The following is a 17480-nucleotide window of genomic DNA, read 5'->3' as shown; positions in this document are numbered from 1 at the left end:
GCTTGGTCTATCCATTTGGGGAGTGAGCCAGTGAATGAAACATCTTTCTCCTCTCTGCTCCTTGACATCCCTTCCTTTCCCTACTCTCTCTCCTCTGTCCTCATGACGCACTCTCTTTGTGTCCCTGCCTTTGAAACAAACAGATAAATCTTAGTAAATTTGGCTAAGTGTATAGATTAAGAACTATATTAGAATGTATGAATGATATATAAGCTGCAAATAAATGCATTCAGTCTCCCTTAAAGTTCTTTATGATAATACCATGTGTCCATTTAAAGGACCACTGATGTGTGTGTGTGTGTGTGTGTGTGTTTAGGGAATAGATGGATGAACTGGTTTGGTGGCACTAAGGCTCAAAGCACTGAATGTTCAACTGTGTACTTACAGGCCACATTAACTTCTTGACAATTGCTATCATTACACATGTGGGTGGGCCATCAGTGAATATGAATGAGCTGAATATATTTTAAGCAGGAAGCAAGGAGAGATCAAGTGAGTTGGTGAGAAGCCCAGAAGGTATGCTGTTTATCTTCTGGGTACATTTATTTTGAACAAAACATATAACTTGAACTAATAAAGTGGATTTAGGTGTGAATAAAGAAAACTAGTTATTGAAACTGCATCACCATGACTCCAAAAATTACTAAAAATATCTGTGAACAAGAGAAGGGTTAGAGCACGAATAACTGTGCTTATCACATGGCTCAAACACAGTGGTCTGGATTTGAGTACAGAGCAAGTATCTACCCGCATTTAGCTCCTAAGGCCTCTAGAAAGTGTCACTTGGATGTTTATTAAAAATGGACAGAATTCATGACTACTGCAAGCAAGACATTTTTTTTTTTTTTGAATAGTGGTCACAGAAGTAACATGAAATTACTAAGAATGCAGTTACATCCTTTGTTCAGAAACCTAGAAATGATGTACAAACTGAAAGCCTTTATTGATTCTCTCCACTCACAGCTCCGGCACAAAATCTCCCTTGAGACAAGACACTTGATCTGGACGTGGGCTACTGTGTGTGCAGCCTCCCTCCTGACCACATTAGCTCTGATTTCTGACAGGTCTCCGCAACATGTTCTGCACTGTTCTCATCCATTACCCGTCCTCTCGGGATGATGGACAGAAGCCAAGTAGACACCTGCAGGTCTCTACAGGCTGTGAAAAAGTCCTTTACATGTATGGATCGGTTTTTATTATCACTTAATATCTAATGAGAACTCCAAACACATTGTTAATTAGGCCCTTAAGAAAGGAACATAGTCCACTATTTATGTGTGGGGTTTTACTTTCAGTTTTCTTTATCTTGTTCTATTCCAGTGCGAGTGACTATTTTAAAGGTTCTTTTTTAGCTCCCCCCCCCACCCCGGGGAAACAGATTCCAGACTTGTCTTATACTTTATAAATTAGACCCAGTGCAGACACCAAAATAATGTTGGGAGGATAGTTTTAGAATCCTCTGGCAACACTTGTTCTGTGGACCCATCTTTCCTTTATTCTACAGTGCAGAAAGTCCATCCTTTAAAAACAGAGACTCCCCAAGGCTCGATTCTTTCTGATTAACTTCTACACACGACCTTTGCTACTAACAGAAAAGAATTAGGTCACTCTGCATTCCTGGTGTAGCAGTCATTATCTCTTACATAGAGCAAAAATCTAATTGAGAAAGACAGCCATGGCTACCACGGAAGGGCAGAATGCTATGAAGAACAATCATCTTAGAGTCTGCAACTGAAGTATTTTAAATGTTAGTGGAGAGGAAAGGAACAGAGAATCAGGAGGAAGAATTCACTTTTTCACAAATCACCATGCATATATTAATATGACGTAGTTTAGAAAATTGCATACATTGTAACATGAGATGTTGTGAAGTACTTCCTATTCCCAAACCTACCTTAGCTGACAAACAGCATGCATTTTTGATAGTACTTTTAAGCTTCAATTTGCATTCAATCAAATGCATATAATTTAAGTACACATCTATACATTTCTAAAACTATAATTACTCTGGAACCATCACTCTAAAGAAGAGAAAGAATTTTATCACCACGGAAAGTTACTCTATCTTTGATAATCCATCATCCCCAGCCACAGTTTAAGGTCAAGGAGAACACACTTTCTATAGCCAAAGGTTAGTCTCTCCTGTTCAAAAACTTCATAGAAAGGCAGTCATGAAGTACAAACTTCCTGTGTGTGGTTCTTTCCACACAACACAGTGTTCTCAAAAATCAATCATCCACAGTATTGCATCTATTAGTGTCTTATCTGTTCTTATGAGAAAGTAAGATTCAACCAACAGATCACAAGGTATTTGCATCTTTGATCAATATTTGGGTTGTTTCTGGTTTGAAGATATTGCAAACAAATCAATTTGTTATCAAAATGTAGATATGTATCTTTTCATACAGATATGCTTTCATTTTTTGGTTAGGTAATAAACTAGGAATCAATTGTAGAATCATGCAGTGGTTTTTAAAATAAAAAAAACTGAGAATCTATTTTTCATAAAAGCTCCTGTTCTCATTTTACATTCCTTGTAATAGTATGTGATAATTTCAGTAATTTACATTCTTATTGCTAAAAGACACTGCCAGTCATTTTTGTTTTAGCCATCACAATGTATGTGTAGCATTTAAAATTTTTTTTTAACATTTGATTATTATTATTATCATTTTATGATATAGTTCCATAGGCTCCAGGCATTTCCCTTATGCCCTCCCCAATTCTCTCTCCCCTACCTAGTTCCTCTATATCATTACTAAAATATAGTTCTTCATACACAGTCATATGTCCATCATTGCGGGCATGGACAATGGCAGAGAGTCCAGCATCCTATTGTCAAGATATAGCACACAGTTTCATTGTAAATCCATCTTTGTCTGGAAGTAGAAATGCATACTACATTGCATCCTCACATCTGGATGTTAGTCTCCATTTTACAGCTACTGTACATCCCCTTAAATGAAAAGTAATAATACAAAATCAAAAATAAAAACAAAAATAGAAATTTACAATGCCATGAAGTTAAATGTCATGTTACTAGATATGACAGTCTCCATTACACAGCTACTAAGCATCCCCTTAAATGAAAAGCCACAAAAAAACTCAACATCAGGGAGAAAAAAGAAATTAACAACACCATGAAGTTAAATAACATGCTACAAAATGCCTAACATGTAGCTGAAGAGATGAAAATCAAGAACCTTCATGAAGAAAATGATGCTACTACATGATCCAGGAGTCACTGAATCATTTAACCAGAAGAAAGTGTACAATGGAGAGTCTCCAAAATAGAATGAAGCAAGCAGAAGAAAGAGTCTCAGAATTGGAATATATTTCCTGTCATCAGGGAGAAACAAACAAAAACCTGGAAGCAAAGCTGGATCAGGCCAAAAAAAGTATTCAAGATTTGAAAGACACTATTAAGAGGCTAAATATAAGATTTATGGGAGTCCCAGAAGGTGCAGAAAGAGAAGCTGAGTTTGCAAATATATTTAATGAAATAATAAAGGAAAGTTTCCCTAATCTAGAGAAAGAATTGGGAAACAACATCCAGGAGGGGCACAAAACTCCCAACAGGCTTGATTCAAAGAGATCTTCACCACAACACATGATCATCAAGTTCTCCTCAATCGAATATAATGAAAAGGTCCTTAACTGTGCACATGAAAAAAATCAATTGACATACAAAGGAAGGCCAATTAAACTCACAGCAGACCTCTCACAGGAAACGCTACAGGCAAGAAGAGAATGGAGTGACACATTCCAAATTCTAAAAGAAAAAAAAATTGTCGGCCTAGGATAACATACCCTGCAAAGCTTTCTTTTGTTTTTGAAAATGAAATAAAATTCTTCCACAGTAAAGAAAAGCTAAAAGAATTTGCCTCTTCCAAACCTGCCCTACAAATGATACTTCTAGATGTTCTCTTGACAGAGAAGAGGAATAGCGCCTACCAAAACCAAAGGCAAAAGGGAAGAACATCCCAGTAAAATAACAACAGAAGACTAAATCAATGAACAACCCATTCCTAAAATGACAGGACCAAAGCACCGTCTATCTATACATGTCAAACTCTGAATGTAAATGGCTTAAGCTCAATCAAATGTCATAGATTAGTAGACTGGATTAAAAAACAAAACAACATCTATTTATTGTCTGGAAGAGACACACTTCACCAACAAAAATCAGCAGAAAGTATATTGCATGGGTTTTGTTGTTTTCTGTTAGTTTAAATTTAATTTCTGACAGCTAGTGATGGTGACCAATTTTTGTACACATTATTTTGGGTCAAGGACGTACTATTCCGTGAAATGCATATTCAAATATTTTGTCAGCTTTTAATTCATCTTTTTCCTATTATTGAGGAAAGAAAATTAATTAATTAATGTAAGTCCCCTGGTCTCATGCATACATTTCAAAGACTTTCTTCTATTCTATGGGTGGGCCTTTTTTAGACTAAAAAATGATCTATTTATTGGATGGACATGGAGAAAGAGTAATATACACAGGGTGAGACAGAGCAGAATTGCACATTTAAAGTCACATATATGGCAAAAATAAGTTCAGTTGACTTTTCAAAAATAATCAGCACAGCCTGTTGGAGAAAAGATAGTCTTGTAGGTAAATTATGCTAAATGATGGTATGTTCATATAGGAAAGATTAAAGAGACAAACATTATGCTACTTCCATTTATTAAGTGGTAATAAAATTGACTGTAAAGCTAAGAAGCTACCAAAAAAAAAAAAACCGGAAAATTCTATACAACCTTGGAATATGCATAGATCTCATAGATGTTAAACAGAAACACTGCTGATAAAACATATTATAGGGTTGGGGGGGCACGGGGGAAAGGGGATGGGGGCATGGTGATGTGGGGGGGGGGGGTTTGGGGGGGGGGGGGGGTTGTGGTTTGATGAGGGGGAAGGGGGGTGGGGGGAGGGGGTGGTAGGGGGTGGTGCTGTATAGGGGGGTAGAGGGCTAGCGGGGGTGGGGGCGGGAGGAGGTGGGGTGAGAGGAGGGCGGGAGAGGGGGGTGGGGGAGGAGGTGTTGAGGGAGGGGGGGGGGCATGTGGGGAGGGGTTAGGGGTGCTGGTGTTTGTTGATGCAGAGCGAGTGGGAGAGGATGGGCCAGCGTGGACTGGGAGATGAGGGTGGCGCGGATGTCGGGAGCCAAGGTGGATATTGTCGCTGGTGGGGTGGGGGAGGGGGGGGGGGATGTGCGAGGCGCACGGGATGGGGTGGTTGTATAGCGTGGGAGGCGGCTGAGTGTACTGGATACGGTGTTTAGGAGTGAGGTCTATGTGAGGTGTGTTTAGGAGGGAGGGGTGGGGTCACGGGGTGATGAGGTGGGGACGGTGGGTTTGGGGGGGGGGGATGATTGAGCGGGGGCTATTTTAATGTGGGGATATAGTGGGGGGTGGAAGACAGGGGTGTGTGGGCTGGATTGGCGAGGAGTGTATGAAGGGAAGGTGGGGGTAGAGGTGATGTGGGTTTGGGTAGTATCAAGGTTTGGAATGTGGGGATTAGAGATAAGAGGAGAGAGAAGAGATGGGTGTAAGTGTGTAAGGTAGGTTGGGGATGATGGGGATGGGGGGAGTTTAGAAGATAGTAAATTGGTGTGATGGTGATTTGTTGTATGTGGAGGGTTTTGTATCTTTATTGGGATTATGTTATGTTGATAATTATTTTGGGTTTTGTGGGATAAAGACTATATCCTCATCTGTCACACAGATCAAGGGGACGAGACCACAAGGAGTGCCGTGGTTCGCACATTGCTGAACTATTTGAAGCTGTTCTCGTGTCTTTCAGTCTTACAAGAACCATCTTTGTGTAGTGATCAAGCACGAAGGACAGCTGTGCTCACAGTAAGTTATTCAGAATACTTTAATATGGATCAGGGAAGTTGCTTTTACCCCTTATAATTTTATCTGGAATTTCTGCCATGACAATTTCCTCACTACCGTGGCAAAATGAATTCGTTCATTTGGATGGTCATAAGAAAATACTAAGGTAGTTTAAACAAGTACTTAGGGAGGCCTGCAATGATTTTTCTTCCTCATATCACTCTGCTATCCTCCGGTGAGGGGGAGACTCGAGCTCTTTGATTTCTTTAAAAATTATTATTATACAGGTAGTGAACACATTGAACTGAAGCCCCAACTCCTGAGCTCTATAAACATAATAATTTCCCCCGAAAGACCATTCTGATTGGTGTGTGCTGACTCCTGCTCCTGTCGCTGGTATCAAGCTGTGGTCCTTGTTTGCCTATCTCTGCCCTAGGTGGAGTTACCAGCTACCCTCCTTTCCTTGTGACCAGATTTCCTTTTTGAAAAAATGATTTCTATTTTTTATTGGAAAGTCAGACATACAGAGAGGAGGAGAGACAGAGAGGAAGATCTTTCGTCCACTGATTCACTCCCCAAGTGGCCGCAACCGCCAGATCTAAGCCAATTCAAAGCCGGGAGCCTGGAGCATCCTCTGAGTCTCCCATGAGGGTGCAGGATCCCAAAGCTTTGGGCCGTCCTCGACTGCTTTCCCAGGACACAAGCAGGGAGCAGGATGGGAAGCGGGGCTGCCAGGATTAGAACCGGCGCCCACATGGGATCCTGGGCGTGCAAGGCGAGGACCTTAACCACTATGCTATCACGCCAGGCCTGTGATCAGATTTCTATACTTTTCTTGTGTAGCTCTTTCAAATGTGTTTGTTAAACTTAATGAACAAACTAAGTTTAAATTAACTATTTAATCCTCACATTATTTAGACCTAAAAAAGACACATACATCTTGTTTTTCTCTAAAAACTCCATGTCATTGGAATGATGATTTTCTTCATTTGTCTACAATCTTATCTGTGTTTAGCAGAAAGATTAAATTTCTAAAAACTAATTGAAATTGATCTTTGACACAGCCATGCTTTAGTTTTTAAGAGTGTCCCATAACAGACGATTAATAAAACTGCTTTAAATCTTTCATTACAAACACTTCAATTTTGTAAAAAAAAAAAAAAATCCATTTCTAATACAGAGAATTGAAGCAGCTACCATGACACTGTAAAAAAAAACAAACAAAAACTTACTACATTTTTACTTAAATATATGAAATGTGAATTAGTCCTACATTTACTTAAGAAACAACATATTATTTTAAAATATTACATAAAATGATTTGATGCCAAGGCATATATTTTAATAAGTTTTTTCCTAAATAATAATTCTAGCTTCTTTAAATTGCACTTATATTTTTATTCCTACTTTTTCAAATTGTACATTGATTCACCTATCATACTTTATCTAGTTTTACTATCCGAAATTCCTTTAATACCTCTAATAAAAGAGACACTGAGTTATCAGAAAGAATTTGAACTGTTCTATTTCTGGCTTCCCGAGCTTCAGTTCCTTATCTGTCAAAGGAAGGTGACAGAATCTCTTAAGTAAATACATTTGGGATATTTGATATGTGGAATCACTTTATACACCAGAGGATGCTGTGTTACAACACATTTTCTACTAAACACTGTATTTTTAAAAGTGATTTCAAGAAACGAGACAGCTGAAACATCAGAACACACCGTTGTATCCACTATCATCACTAACTGAGTGTGATACATGCTTACCTTAATTTAACCTGCAATTTTTTTTTGAACCTGTAATTAATACTATCTCAACCCATGTGTTTTGAAAAATTGAACTTGCATTATTTTTAACATATTGTTTACTCAATACTATGTCAATTAATTCCATAACATTGTATATTGTTGCTGATGTCATGTTGGGGCTTTTGATTGATCGGGATTTTACTCTGTTGGCTCTACTTTCAGACCAGAGATGGTCTCCCCAAGAAACCGCTGAACTTATCCGGAAGATAAGATGCTGGACTCTATACTTGGTATATGCTTGCAATGAAGGAATCTCAGCTGAACTTGAACTGTGGTTATACAACAAGGTGGATGAATGCACCAGGGGGGAGGGTTATGGGAAAGGTGGGGGGAATCCCAGTGCCTATAAAACTGTATCACATAATACAATGTTATTAACAATAAAAAAAGAAATTAAGTGTGATAGAGTTCTTTCCCATAAAAATTTGTTTTGAGATGAATGCTTCTCGACTTTTAAAGTTATCACTGGGAATTCTATGGAGAGGCATTTTTCATTTTCAGTGTAACAGGCTGCTCTTTTTTCTGATAGCCATTAATGATTCAGTGACAATCTTACACTGTTCATTTTATATATTTATAAGAGACAAGTATGGGGTTGTCCTTGTTGCACAACCTGGGAAAGTGGTAGGAGATGGGCCAAGCAGTGTGGGTGACCTAGAAGAAGCTCTTGGCTTCAGCCTAACACAGGCATGGCCACTGCAGCCATCAGGGGAGTGAACCAATGGATGGAAGAGCCTGGCCACTGCAGCCATCAGGGGAGTGAACCAATGGATGGAAGATGCGTGTTTCTCTTATCTCTGCCCTTTAACTCAATAATTTTTTTTGATAAAGAAATATTTGCCTTAGGATTATATAATCTATATTTCATTGGTATACCAAAATATAAAAACTGAAATATTGAAACAGCTATTTTCCCTATTTCAGCATCAACATATCGGACGTAAGAGCACAATCAGGTCACATTCAGTAGGAATTCATCTCAGCCAGTGAAAGCAGAAATTCAGGAGGAGTTAAGGCTGCATATTATCAACTGTAGACTTTTACCAGACTAGCACTTGTGGACTCTGAAGAATAAAGAGAAAGAAAACAAACCAAAGCATCTCCCAGACCCTTAGTGGGGACTTGTGTCAGAAAGGGGACAGCTTGGGACTCTAACTGGGGCACATGTGGGATATGGCAGCTTTATCAGCTGCACTGTAGCACTGGCTCCCAGAACAAATACTTCCAAACTAGAAGCAAAAATAATTGCCATGGCAAATTTCTGCTTAGAAAATCCTATTGGTTATAATTATGGAAAGATATTAAATTATGAAATATTTCTTGAAAGAAATATCATGGTAGATAGAGCAAGTTCATTTGCATGTAATTTAAATTCAAAATGCATTACTAATGGTAGGAAATGTTGGCAATTATTGGACCCAAATTCATTCCCAGTGATACCTACATCCTGGTTTTTGGATGTTTATATAAATAACCTTATACTGAACACAGGAGAAAATTGACTTTTTAAAAAGTTCCCTGTGACCAACAGAAACCAGTAAATTCAGTAAGATGTTAATCCATGACTATGTTATGTTACATTAGAGCCTTTGTCGGCAAACTGGAGCTAGATTCTCCTAATGGGCTTAATGAACAGCCATTTTTGAGAATCTGTAGTGACAAAAAGTTGCAGGTGAGTTCTAGGACTTGCAAACTCCTCCACTATGTGGCTGCAGACTCTACCAACACCCAGTAAACAGCTCAGCTCTCGACCACACACTCATGAAGAAATGAACTCTTCTAATAATGTTGAAAGGGATTCAAGCCCAGTTGACCTACTAGATAAGGCCACTTCCTAGATTCACTGATCTCATGAGGCCAACAGAGGGTCAAGGCAAACCATGTCTGGATTGCTGACACACAAACATGTGATCATGTGTGCTGCTTCTGTACATCAATTTGGTACTAACGTTATTTTCAGAAATAAGGAATTGCCACAGTACTCTCGATTCCACCATACTTGCTATCAAAAGTTCTTGAGAACATGATTTAAACCTCTTCTTACCTTCCTAATTATAAGACTTTCAATGTCCAGGATTCCATGAAAAGGAAATTGGACTAATAGGAATAGTGTAACATTGACAGATCCAAAACCATACATACAAGTTTTTCCTTGACAATCTCAATGTAATCACACCATCACATCTCCAATAAGGCCACAGTTCCTCTCTCTATGTAATGTAATTTATGTGTACATCCTTTAGAAAAAAATATGATATCACCGTATCCCATGGCACTTACACAGAAAGAGCATACAACATGACTGGGAATAGTTCTCAAAAAAGAATGAAATTACTTTTATTTCAGGCTTAAAATTGGGGGATAATAATGAGAGAATTGAAGGAGATATAATATAAATATCTCCTAGGAATATTAATAACATATGGTCTGAAGAATTTATGACAGTAAAGAATTTGCGTATCATTTTAAATATAATAAAGAGTATCAATATTTTTCTGAAAAAGATAAATCTCCTAGAAAAGTAAAACCAAGCAATATGAACAAAGAATGGAATCAAATAGTTAAAGATTTAAAAATCAGAGACTAAAGGCTGCTACAATATCCAATAAAAAATAAAGCTTAACAAGGGTAACATGAATGAATGCATTTATAATTCAAGTTATTAGGCAAATATAAAACTGGAAAGGGTTTTTGGACACATTATTTACTGCTCTGTTTCTGGTTCCCAATCTAATATGCCACACTTAGTAAGTATATAGTAAATCGTTACGGAATGTTTTTCTGATTACAAAAATGGTTAACAGTTGAGAAAGAGTATATAATGGTGATTTTATATTTATGTATAATTTATGGGCATGTGGTAAAAATTAGTGGAATATATATCTACTGTTATCTATTGAAAGAAACAACACTCCTTACATATGCTTCAGTTGGAAGAATACAAAGTTGCCTCAATCGAGAAAATTCCTAAATGTTGTATAAATCTATGTCTACATGGCTGTGCATACACTTTGTGGAATTGAAGCTGGCACCATGCCTTCGCTTTCTGGGCATCTGAGAAAATGCTGATGACTATTTTATTTTGTTCGACTTAAAACCTGACTTAATAAATACTTACCGTTATGCTTCCACATCATACTTTCTAAACATTGCTTAAGTAACTAATCAAAAGGTTATACCTAAAAAACTTATTTATAACACTCATTTCCTCATCCAACTTGATAATAAGTATTAATCTTTTCATATTGTAAGCATTTCAATAAAACACATATTCACAATTATGTTAAAGGTAAAGAAACAAACACATGAATATAAAGAGAATGGATAGAGGGAACACAACTGAATCACCTTAGGGTTAGTATATTGATGGATAATTATTTACAAATATCATTTAGAAGAATTTTAAAGATATGGATAATTTAAAGCTGTTCTACTGCAAATAGCCTGACTCTTCATGTCCTCAAGTGTTATTCATTTAATCTTTCACGAGATTCTCTCACCTGATTTCAAGATGCTGTAGTCACCTTGCCCCCACTATTTTGTATAGAGAGCGTAACATTTCAAAGGGAGACAGCCCTTGGAATCTTTGCCAATGCATTGGTTGAACCAACTCATGGACAAGCAGTCAATGTAACCTCCCATGCTGCTTTTCCTCACAGGTTCCACCTTTGCAGCTGCAACACTGTTCCAAGGAAGTCTTCAGGAGAGAAAGGCCAACCATTGCTTTTCACTCGGCTGAGTAGTGATAAAGTATGCAACAAGTTCAGCATACCTTAAGGTTACAAAGCCAGGACAACTGGCACACGAGTTACACATTCAAGTGTGCAATAGTTCTAGAAAGGGGTTCTCGGAAATAATGAGTTGTAGTATGTGTTTGTTATCTAAGGTGTCTATAACAAGTGACCACAAACTGATAGTGTAATAATAATAATAATAATATTAAAAATAATAATAATAATTTTTCTCTCATCGCTTCAAAGCCAGAAGTTGAAAACCAAGATTTGGACCAGCCACAATTTCCTTTAAAGTCTCTAAATAAGATTAAATTCCTTGCTTCTTTCAGCTTCTAAATAATTCCAAATGTTATCTGGCTGAGAGTATAAAACTCAATACTTCACTTGTCTTTCTCGGAACTCCCTCTGTGTTTTTTTTTAGTAAAGGCACAGCTTACTGTTCTTATAACTCACCCAGGAAATCCAAAATAAGCGTCTTTCCCCCAAATCTTTAACTTTTGCCACATTAGGTAATATTCACAGGTTCCTTAGAATCAGGCACAGGGATATGTTTTATTACTCTTTCTGTATTTACTTCCCTTTTCTATTGAATTTTTTAGTAAGTTTCTTCCATTCAATCATTAACTGTTTTGTTGACCCCATCATCTGTTTCATCACACTAGATACCCTGCGATTCTTTTTGGATCAAGTCACATGTCAGGACAGAACACAGAATCACATTAGTCACCACGTGAAATAAGGAACCTAGTCATTTTTGAGATACTTAACATTGATTGTTCCAAAAGTAAATATCAGATATATCAGATCATTCTGAAATTATGATACAACAAAAATCTTTATGCCAACATACTGGTGTACAAATATTTATCGATGGGGCTTCAGGGATTCATATTTATAGATTTATTCTCATATATCAATATGCTGCCTAAATTATTAAAATTTTGTGAAATTCTCCACAGAAGGACATAATAAATAACATCTAGGAATCTACCACGGCCCATCAAGCTTACTTACATCACAGAGACCATATAACTTCATTATAATGATGTTGGCAAATAAAGTATATGAAAATACAGTATTTTGTATTATTTTAGTTTGTATTTTCTAATACGAACCTTGGGCTACTCATATAAATTGGTGATTCACAATGCTTGTATATAGCTCCTTCTTTCTCCTAGCAGAGAAGTATTCTCACACGTTTTACTATGTCTTGGTAGATCATGCTCTCACCCATGTCCTCGTAAACAGATGCTTAAAAAACCAGAAGAGTGACCATGTGGGCTTTCCTGGGCGCTAAAGCAAATGTAGATTCCATTACGTGGTGGCTCTGTTCTGAACACTTTGGTGTGTAATTGCAATCAAGCCTACTTTTGGATACAAGTTTACATAGCGGTAATCTTGAATTTGCTAAAATAATTATTACAATAAACATCGCAAGTCTTGGCAGCTAATTTATTTCTTTAAACAGTGCAGAGAATCATATTTTAAGTTCATTTATTGAATAAAGAATATATGCTTCCTTGTATGTTTTCGAATACCTAGCTCTATTCTGTTAGTCTAAAATATCCGAGTTAGGGTGAATTAATAAGGGTGAATTTTGACATGTTTCAGTAGAAAAATAAAATGGCCTTCACAGCCCCTTAAAACCCCTAGGTCGATGGAACCACTTACTGATTTTGGTATGGATTTCCATGGGCTAGGATTCATATCTTATCTTTTTCTCTTCTTCAAACCTGGATTATAATGTACGTGGAGACCTTGAAACAATGCGGTTAACCTGACAACTGAAAAGTGCACGTTGGAAACAAATTAATGCACGGAGCTATTTTCTCTTTCTTTATGGTGTAGCCCATAAAAGATTTATTCCTTTCGATCATTATCAAGCCCTGTATGTTTCGCACCATGTGTCTGGAATGGAAGACTGTAGCTCAGTGTTTCCTCTGGTCTCAGCTTGTCTTCTAGTTCAAAGGACAGAATCGGGATCACATAATACAGAGCAAATGAAAATCTGCTGGAGGCCGCACGGACCTGAACCTTCTCCTCGAAAGTCAGAAAACAGTGTCATCACAGAATATTTGACAAGATATAAAGTCAAAGAAATTGGAGGAAGAGTATTTCAGCTTGGAGTGATTAATGAATACATGAATGAGTAATGAATTCATTAGTGATAATGAATTATTATAAGGTGCTCCGTCTGTATTAGTTTGTGAAAAATAATAGTCTTTGAAAAGTTCTTGCACACTAGATAAATAATACATGAACAAGAATTGAAAGTGGTTTCTTGTCAATGGTTTAAGAATTAAAATAAAGATAGTGACACGGTAGCATAGTACAGTAAGCTATTGTTTGGCCACAACACAGTGCTGGTATGAGTACTGGCTATGCTACTTCTGATCCAGTTTCCTGCTAACACACCTCAGTGTGAGACACGGAGGGATCACTCCAGGACTTGGGTTCCTCCCACTTACACATGAGGATGAGATGGAGTTCCTGGGTTCTGGCACTTGGCCTTGACCCGACCCAGCCCCAGTTATTGCCAACACTGGGGAAATAAACAAGCACATGGATCTATCTCTTTGCTCCAACTCTTTTAGGTAAATTACTCTTCAAAAATACAGATACGGTTTAACTTCAATTAAAACTCAACACAAGGCACCATCAAACCAAGAAGTAACAGCATCGTCAGAAAAGACATTTTTATATTTTTGGTTTTTCGGTTATTTTCATTTACCTAATATGATTTAGGAAGCAAAATAACTTAAGTAACTTCATATGTAGAGTTCCTTAGCAGTAAGCATTTATCACTAAGAAGAAGTAATATTAATTATCCAGTTTTCAGTCTAGAACCTTTTGCTAATTTTTTTATTACTGTTTTCAGAGAATATGGAGGTTTTTTGTTTTTTTTTTTTTTTACTCCTATTGGTATAAATAGTACAACTATTACAAGGAATTAGTCCCTGCACAAAACAACAAAGAAAAGAAGTGTTTCCCTATATGCCTAAATTCTTTCAAAAAGAGTACAGGTTTACTTTAGTATATACGTCATAAAATATGTGCAGGAGCTACAACACAGCATGCTAAGCCCCTGTCTGCAGTGCTTGACCCCACTGGTTGCTGGTTCAAGTCCAGGCTGCTTCATTTGAGCCACTGGAGCCATGAGCCATTACCCATTGCTTTCCAAGGTTAATATTAACAGAAACAAAATGTGCACATCTCAAATCATGTCCTTAACACTAAGCTGAATGCCTATCCTTCTCATAGAGCTTTCCCTTGGAATGTTTTAAACATGACAGGCAAAGAACAAGATGGAAAGTCATTGAACATTGAGAAAAAAAAAATCCATGAAGTAAATAAACAGTTAAATCACTCTGCTATTAGGAAAACTAGACTAGACATAGCTCCATATGACTTTTGACTTACAGAAGAAACAAATATTAATATTTTATAACATCACAATTTGTCACTTTATTACTGAAATAAGCAACCTCATACTTACTGCACTTGAAATCAAATACATTTCCATTCAGTTCTACCGATACATGTAGTATTTTAATTATTAAAATGGACTCGATTTGAAACTAAATGAGCAGAAACTTTAGTTTGCAGATTGGATCTGCTCCATGGACTTATGAAGTGCTTTTATGTTTGTATTGATGTAGGCCAGAAATCTCTTGGTCTAATTAGTAAAATAGAAAACAGCAAGATACAAAACAGCAAGACTCTTACCTGTAACAAGGAAGCTGCATCTCCCGGCTCCAGCTTCATTGATGATGCTGCAGTTATAAACCCCATAGTTCTCATTGGAAAGACTCTTCACTGGGTACTCAGTATATTCTTGAGAGTCAAACTGACCGGTCCGCAGTAACTTATTGCCCAGACGCCACTCGTAGGTCAGCACCCGTATTGGATAGGCTCGCAGTACCCTGCAACTCATTGTGACACTCCGGTCCTGTCCTTGCCGGATCTCCAGGAATGCGGGTTCCACAGCAGGGGGATCTGGAGAAAATAGAGGAGAAAGCAGGTAAGGGGTGCTTCCTGAAAACAGCCCAGGGTTAGCCTTATAATTATATGAGGTTATTTTTATAAACACAGGCCCTGGTGAAACAGAGACATGATCATTTTATTCAGGGCACCTATCACTTTATCCACTCTCATTCACTGTGGGGGCTAACACAGTTGCGTGCCAACATTTATACTTTCTACTTGTTCTCCTTTTTTGCTATTGCCGTCTTGTGTTTGATACGTTACATTATTATTGCAAACCTTTGATATTTGCTACTTGCTGCTGATTTTTCTGCTTTACTATTTTGATTATCCTGAAGTTTGTAACATGCACACTTGAGTTATTAAAAAATATGAATTAATGTACTTACTACCCTTCTGGAAAAACACAATTACCTAAGGGCACTTGGTTCTTTTTATTCTTTCTAAAATGTAGTACTGAGTCATGAATGTAATTATCTCTTGTTCTTTTCTAAATATATTATGCCTTCAAATAATCTTGTAACAATGCAATTATTAAATTTACCAAGGCATATGGTGTGTTCATTTGCCTTTTACTATCTCTTTTATTACAGGTCTTGTATCTGTGATCACTTCCCTTGTATCTGAACTTTCTATCATACCTTTTGCTAACTTGCTGACCTTGATTTTGTTAAACCGTATTTTAAATATAGTACCAAAGATTCCTTTCCATCTCTGTAGGACTACAGATCAGCAGTTACTGCCAGCTGTTTTCTCGATATAGATATTGTACATTAAATTCCATTGTTGTCACATGGCCATGGCTGCTCTATAGAGGTTAACTCAAAGACTCACACTTTAAAGCGAGTATCTCTTTTTCCTCAAGCCAGTTACAAAATCTCTTTGTCTTTGACATTCTGTGGATTCAATGCGCTGCTCCTTCGGTATAGATTCAATTTGCTAAAAATCTGTGATTTAAAATCTGTTGACTTCCGTTTCATTGTCTTCATCAGTGAAAACTCAAAACTTCTCATCATTAGCTCATCAAATCCCACTACTATTTCTTTCTTCATTTGATAATCATTTTCTTTCTCCCACATACTCTTACCTGCCTAACAAAGTCTCTGTGATTTGTTGTTCTGTGCTCAGTTATACAATTAATTCTTTCAACATGATTTTTAACATGCTGGTCACAGACTTTGTCTTTAACATAAATTCTCCATTGAGTTCTTTTGTATATCTAGATTAGTCTGCATGCCTTTCCTAAGGTCTGAAAACGTAGCCAATATTGTTCTTTAATTCACTTAAGCAATGCATTTAATTTATTTTGTCTCATGATCCTTATTCAAGTTTTGAGAGTGGTATTCTATAGTTTATTCTCCATGTATGTCATTTCTGTATGTTCTTAGTCATTATGATTCTGTGCTGCTCACAAATATTTAAATGCTATTTATTAAATACTCAAAATCTTGGAATTTTAATTTATTCTCTTAAGGAATATTTGTGCCCAGGGCAGCGTTACTGTCACTAGCCTAGAATTATAACACAATTTGAGAGACTGAGGTATATGTGAAAAATATCACAGTGTGAATTTGAGTGAAAAGTCCATGTGAGATGGAGGATATGACAGTACATTGGAGTCTGCAGAGGACACCTGGTACCACAACAGAGGATGGAGGACAGAACAAATCGATCAACTACCGCAGGCTAGTGCTGGCAGTGAATATCTGGGCAAACGGAGATTCTAAGGTGGACTGTCAACCAGTGGATTCTGGAGAGATTTCATTGTGCTTGGAGTGGCAAGATTGGCAGTAATTCAGAACTACTAAAAGTACTGAAACCTCAGGAGCAGGACGCTCAGAGGTTGCCCCACATCAGGGACCCTGGGTAGTGTCAGGTGGCTGTCTTCCATCCCAGGGTGCAGAGGCATTTGGGGGGCCGGGTGTGGCTTCTCTCCTTGTTTCTCCCCTACCCCCACTTACTGGAAAGAAAAGAAAAAGAAAACATGGAAACGGTGATCTCTCCCACCTTCCTGTAGCCCTTGACCATTATCTCCCTAATCAACTATGTAAAAATCATCAATAAAAATAATCACTAATTTAAAAAAAAATTCCATGTGAGAGCTGAG

At 37.4% G+C, this 17480-nt stretch overlaps 1 protein-coding gene across 2 annotated transcripts in view; it reads right to left on the bottom strand.

Moving 5' to 3' along the window:
* Positions 1-17480, bottom strand: part of MDGA2 (MAM domain containing glycosylphosphatidylinositol anchor 2) — a 665568-nt gene that overhangs the window by 75896 nt on the left and 572192 nt on the right. For both annotated transcript variants that reach the window (XM_040969572.1, XM_040969573.1), the window contains exon 9: positions 15116-15385. In XM_040969572.1, the coding sequence (XP_040825506.1) occupies positions 15116-15385 (270 nt within the window). The remainder of the gene's footprint in view (positions 1-15115; positions 15386-17480) is intronic.

Source organism: Ochotona curzoniae, unplaced genomic scaffold (assembly GCF_017591425.1).
Source record: "Ochotona curzoniae isolate NIBS_2020 unplaced genomic scaffold, NIBS_Ocur_1.0 scaffold_4701, whole genome shotgun sequence".
NCBI classification, from domain to species: Eukaryota; Metazoa; Chordata; class Mammalia; order Lagomorpha; family Ochotonidae; genus Ochotona; species Ochotona curzoniae.
This window is presented reverse-complemented; position numbering and strand designations above follow the sequence as displayed.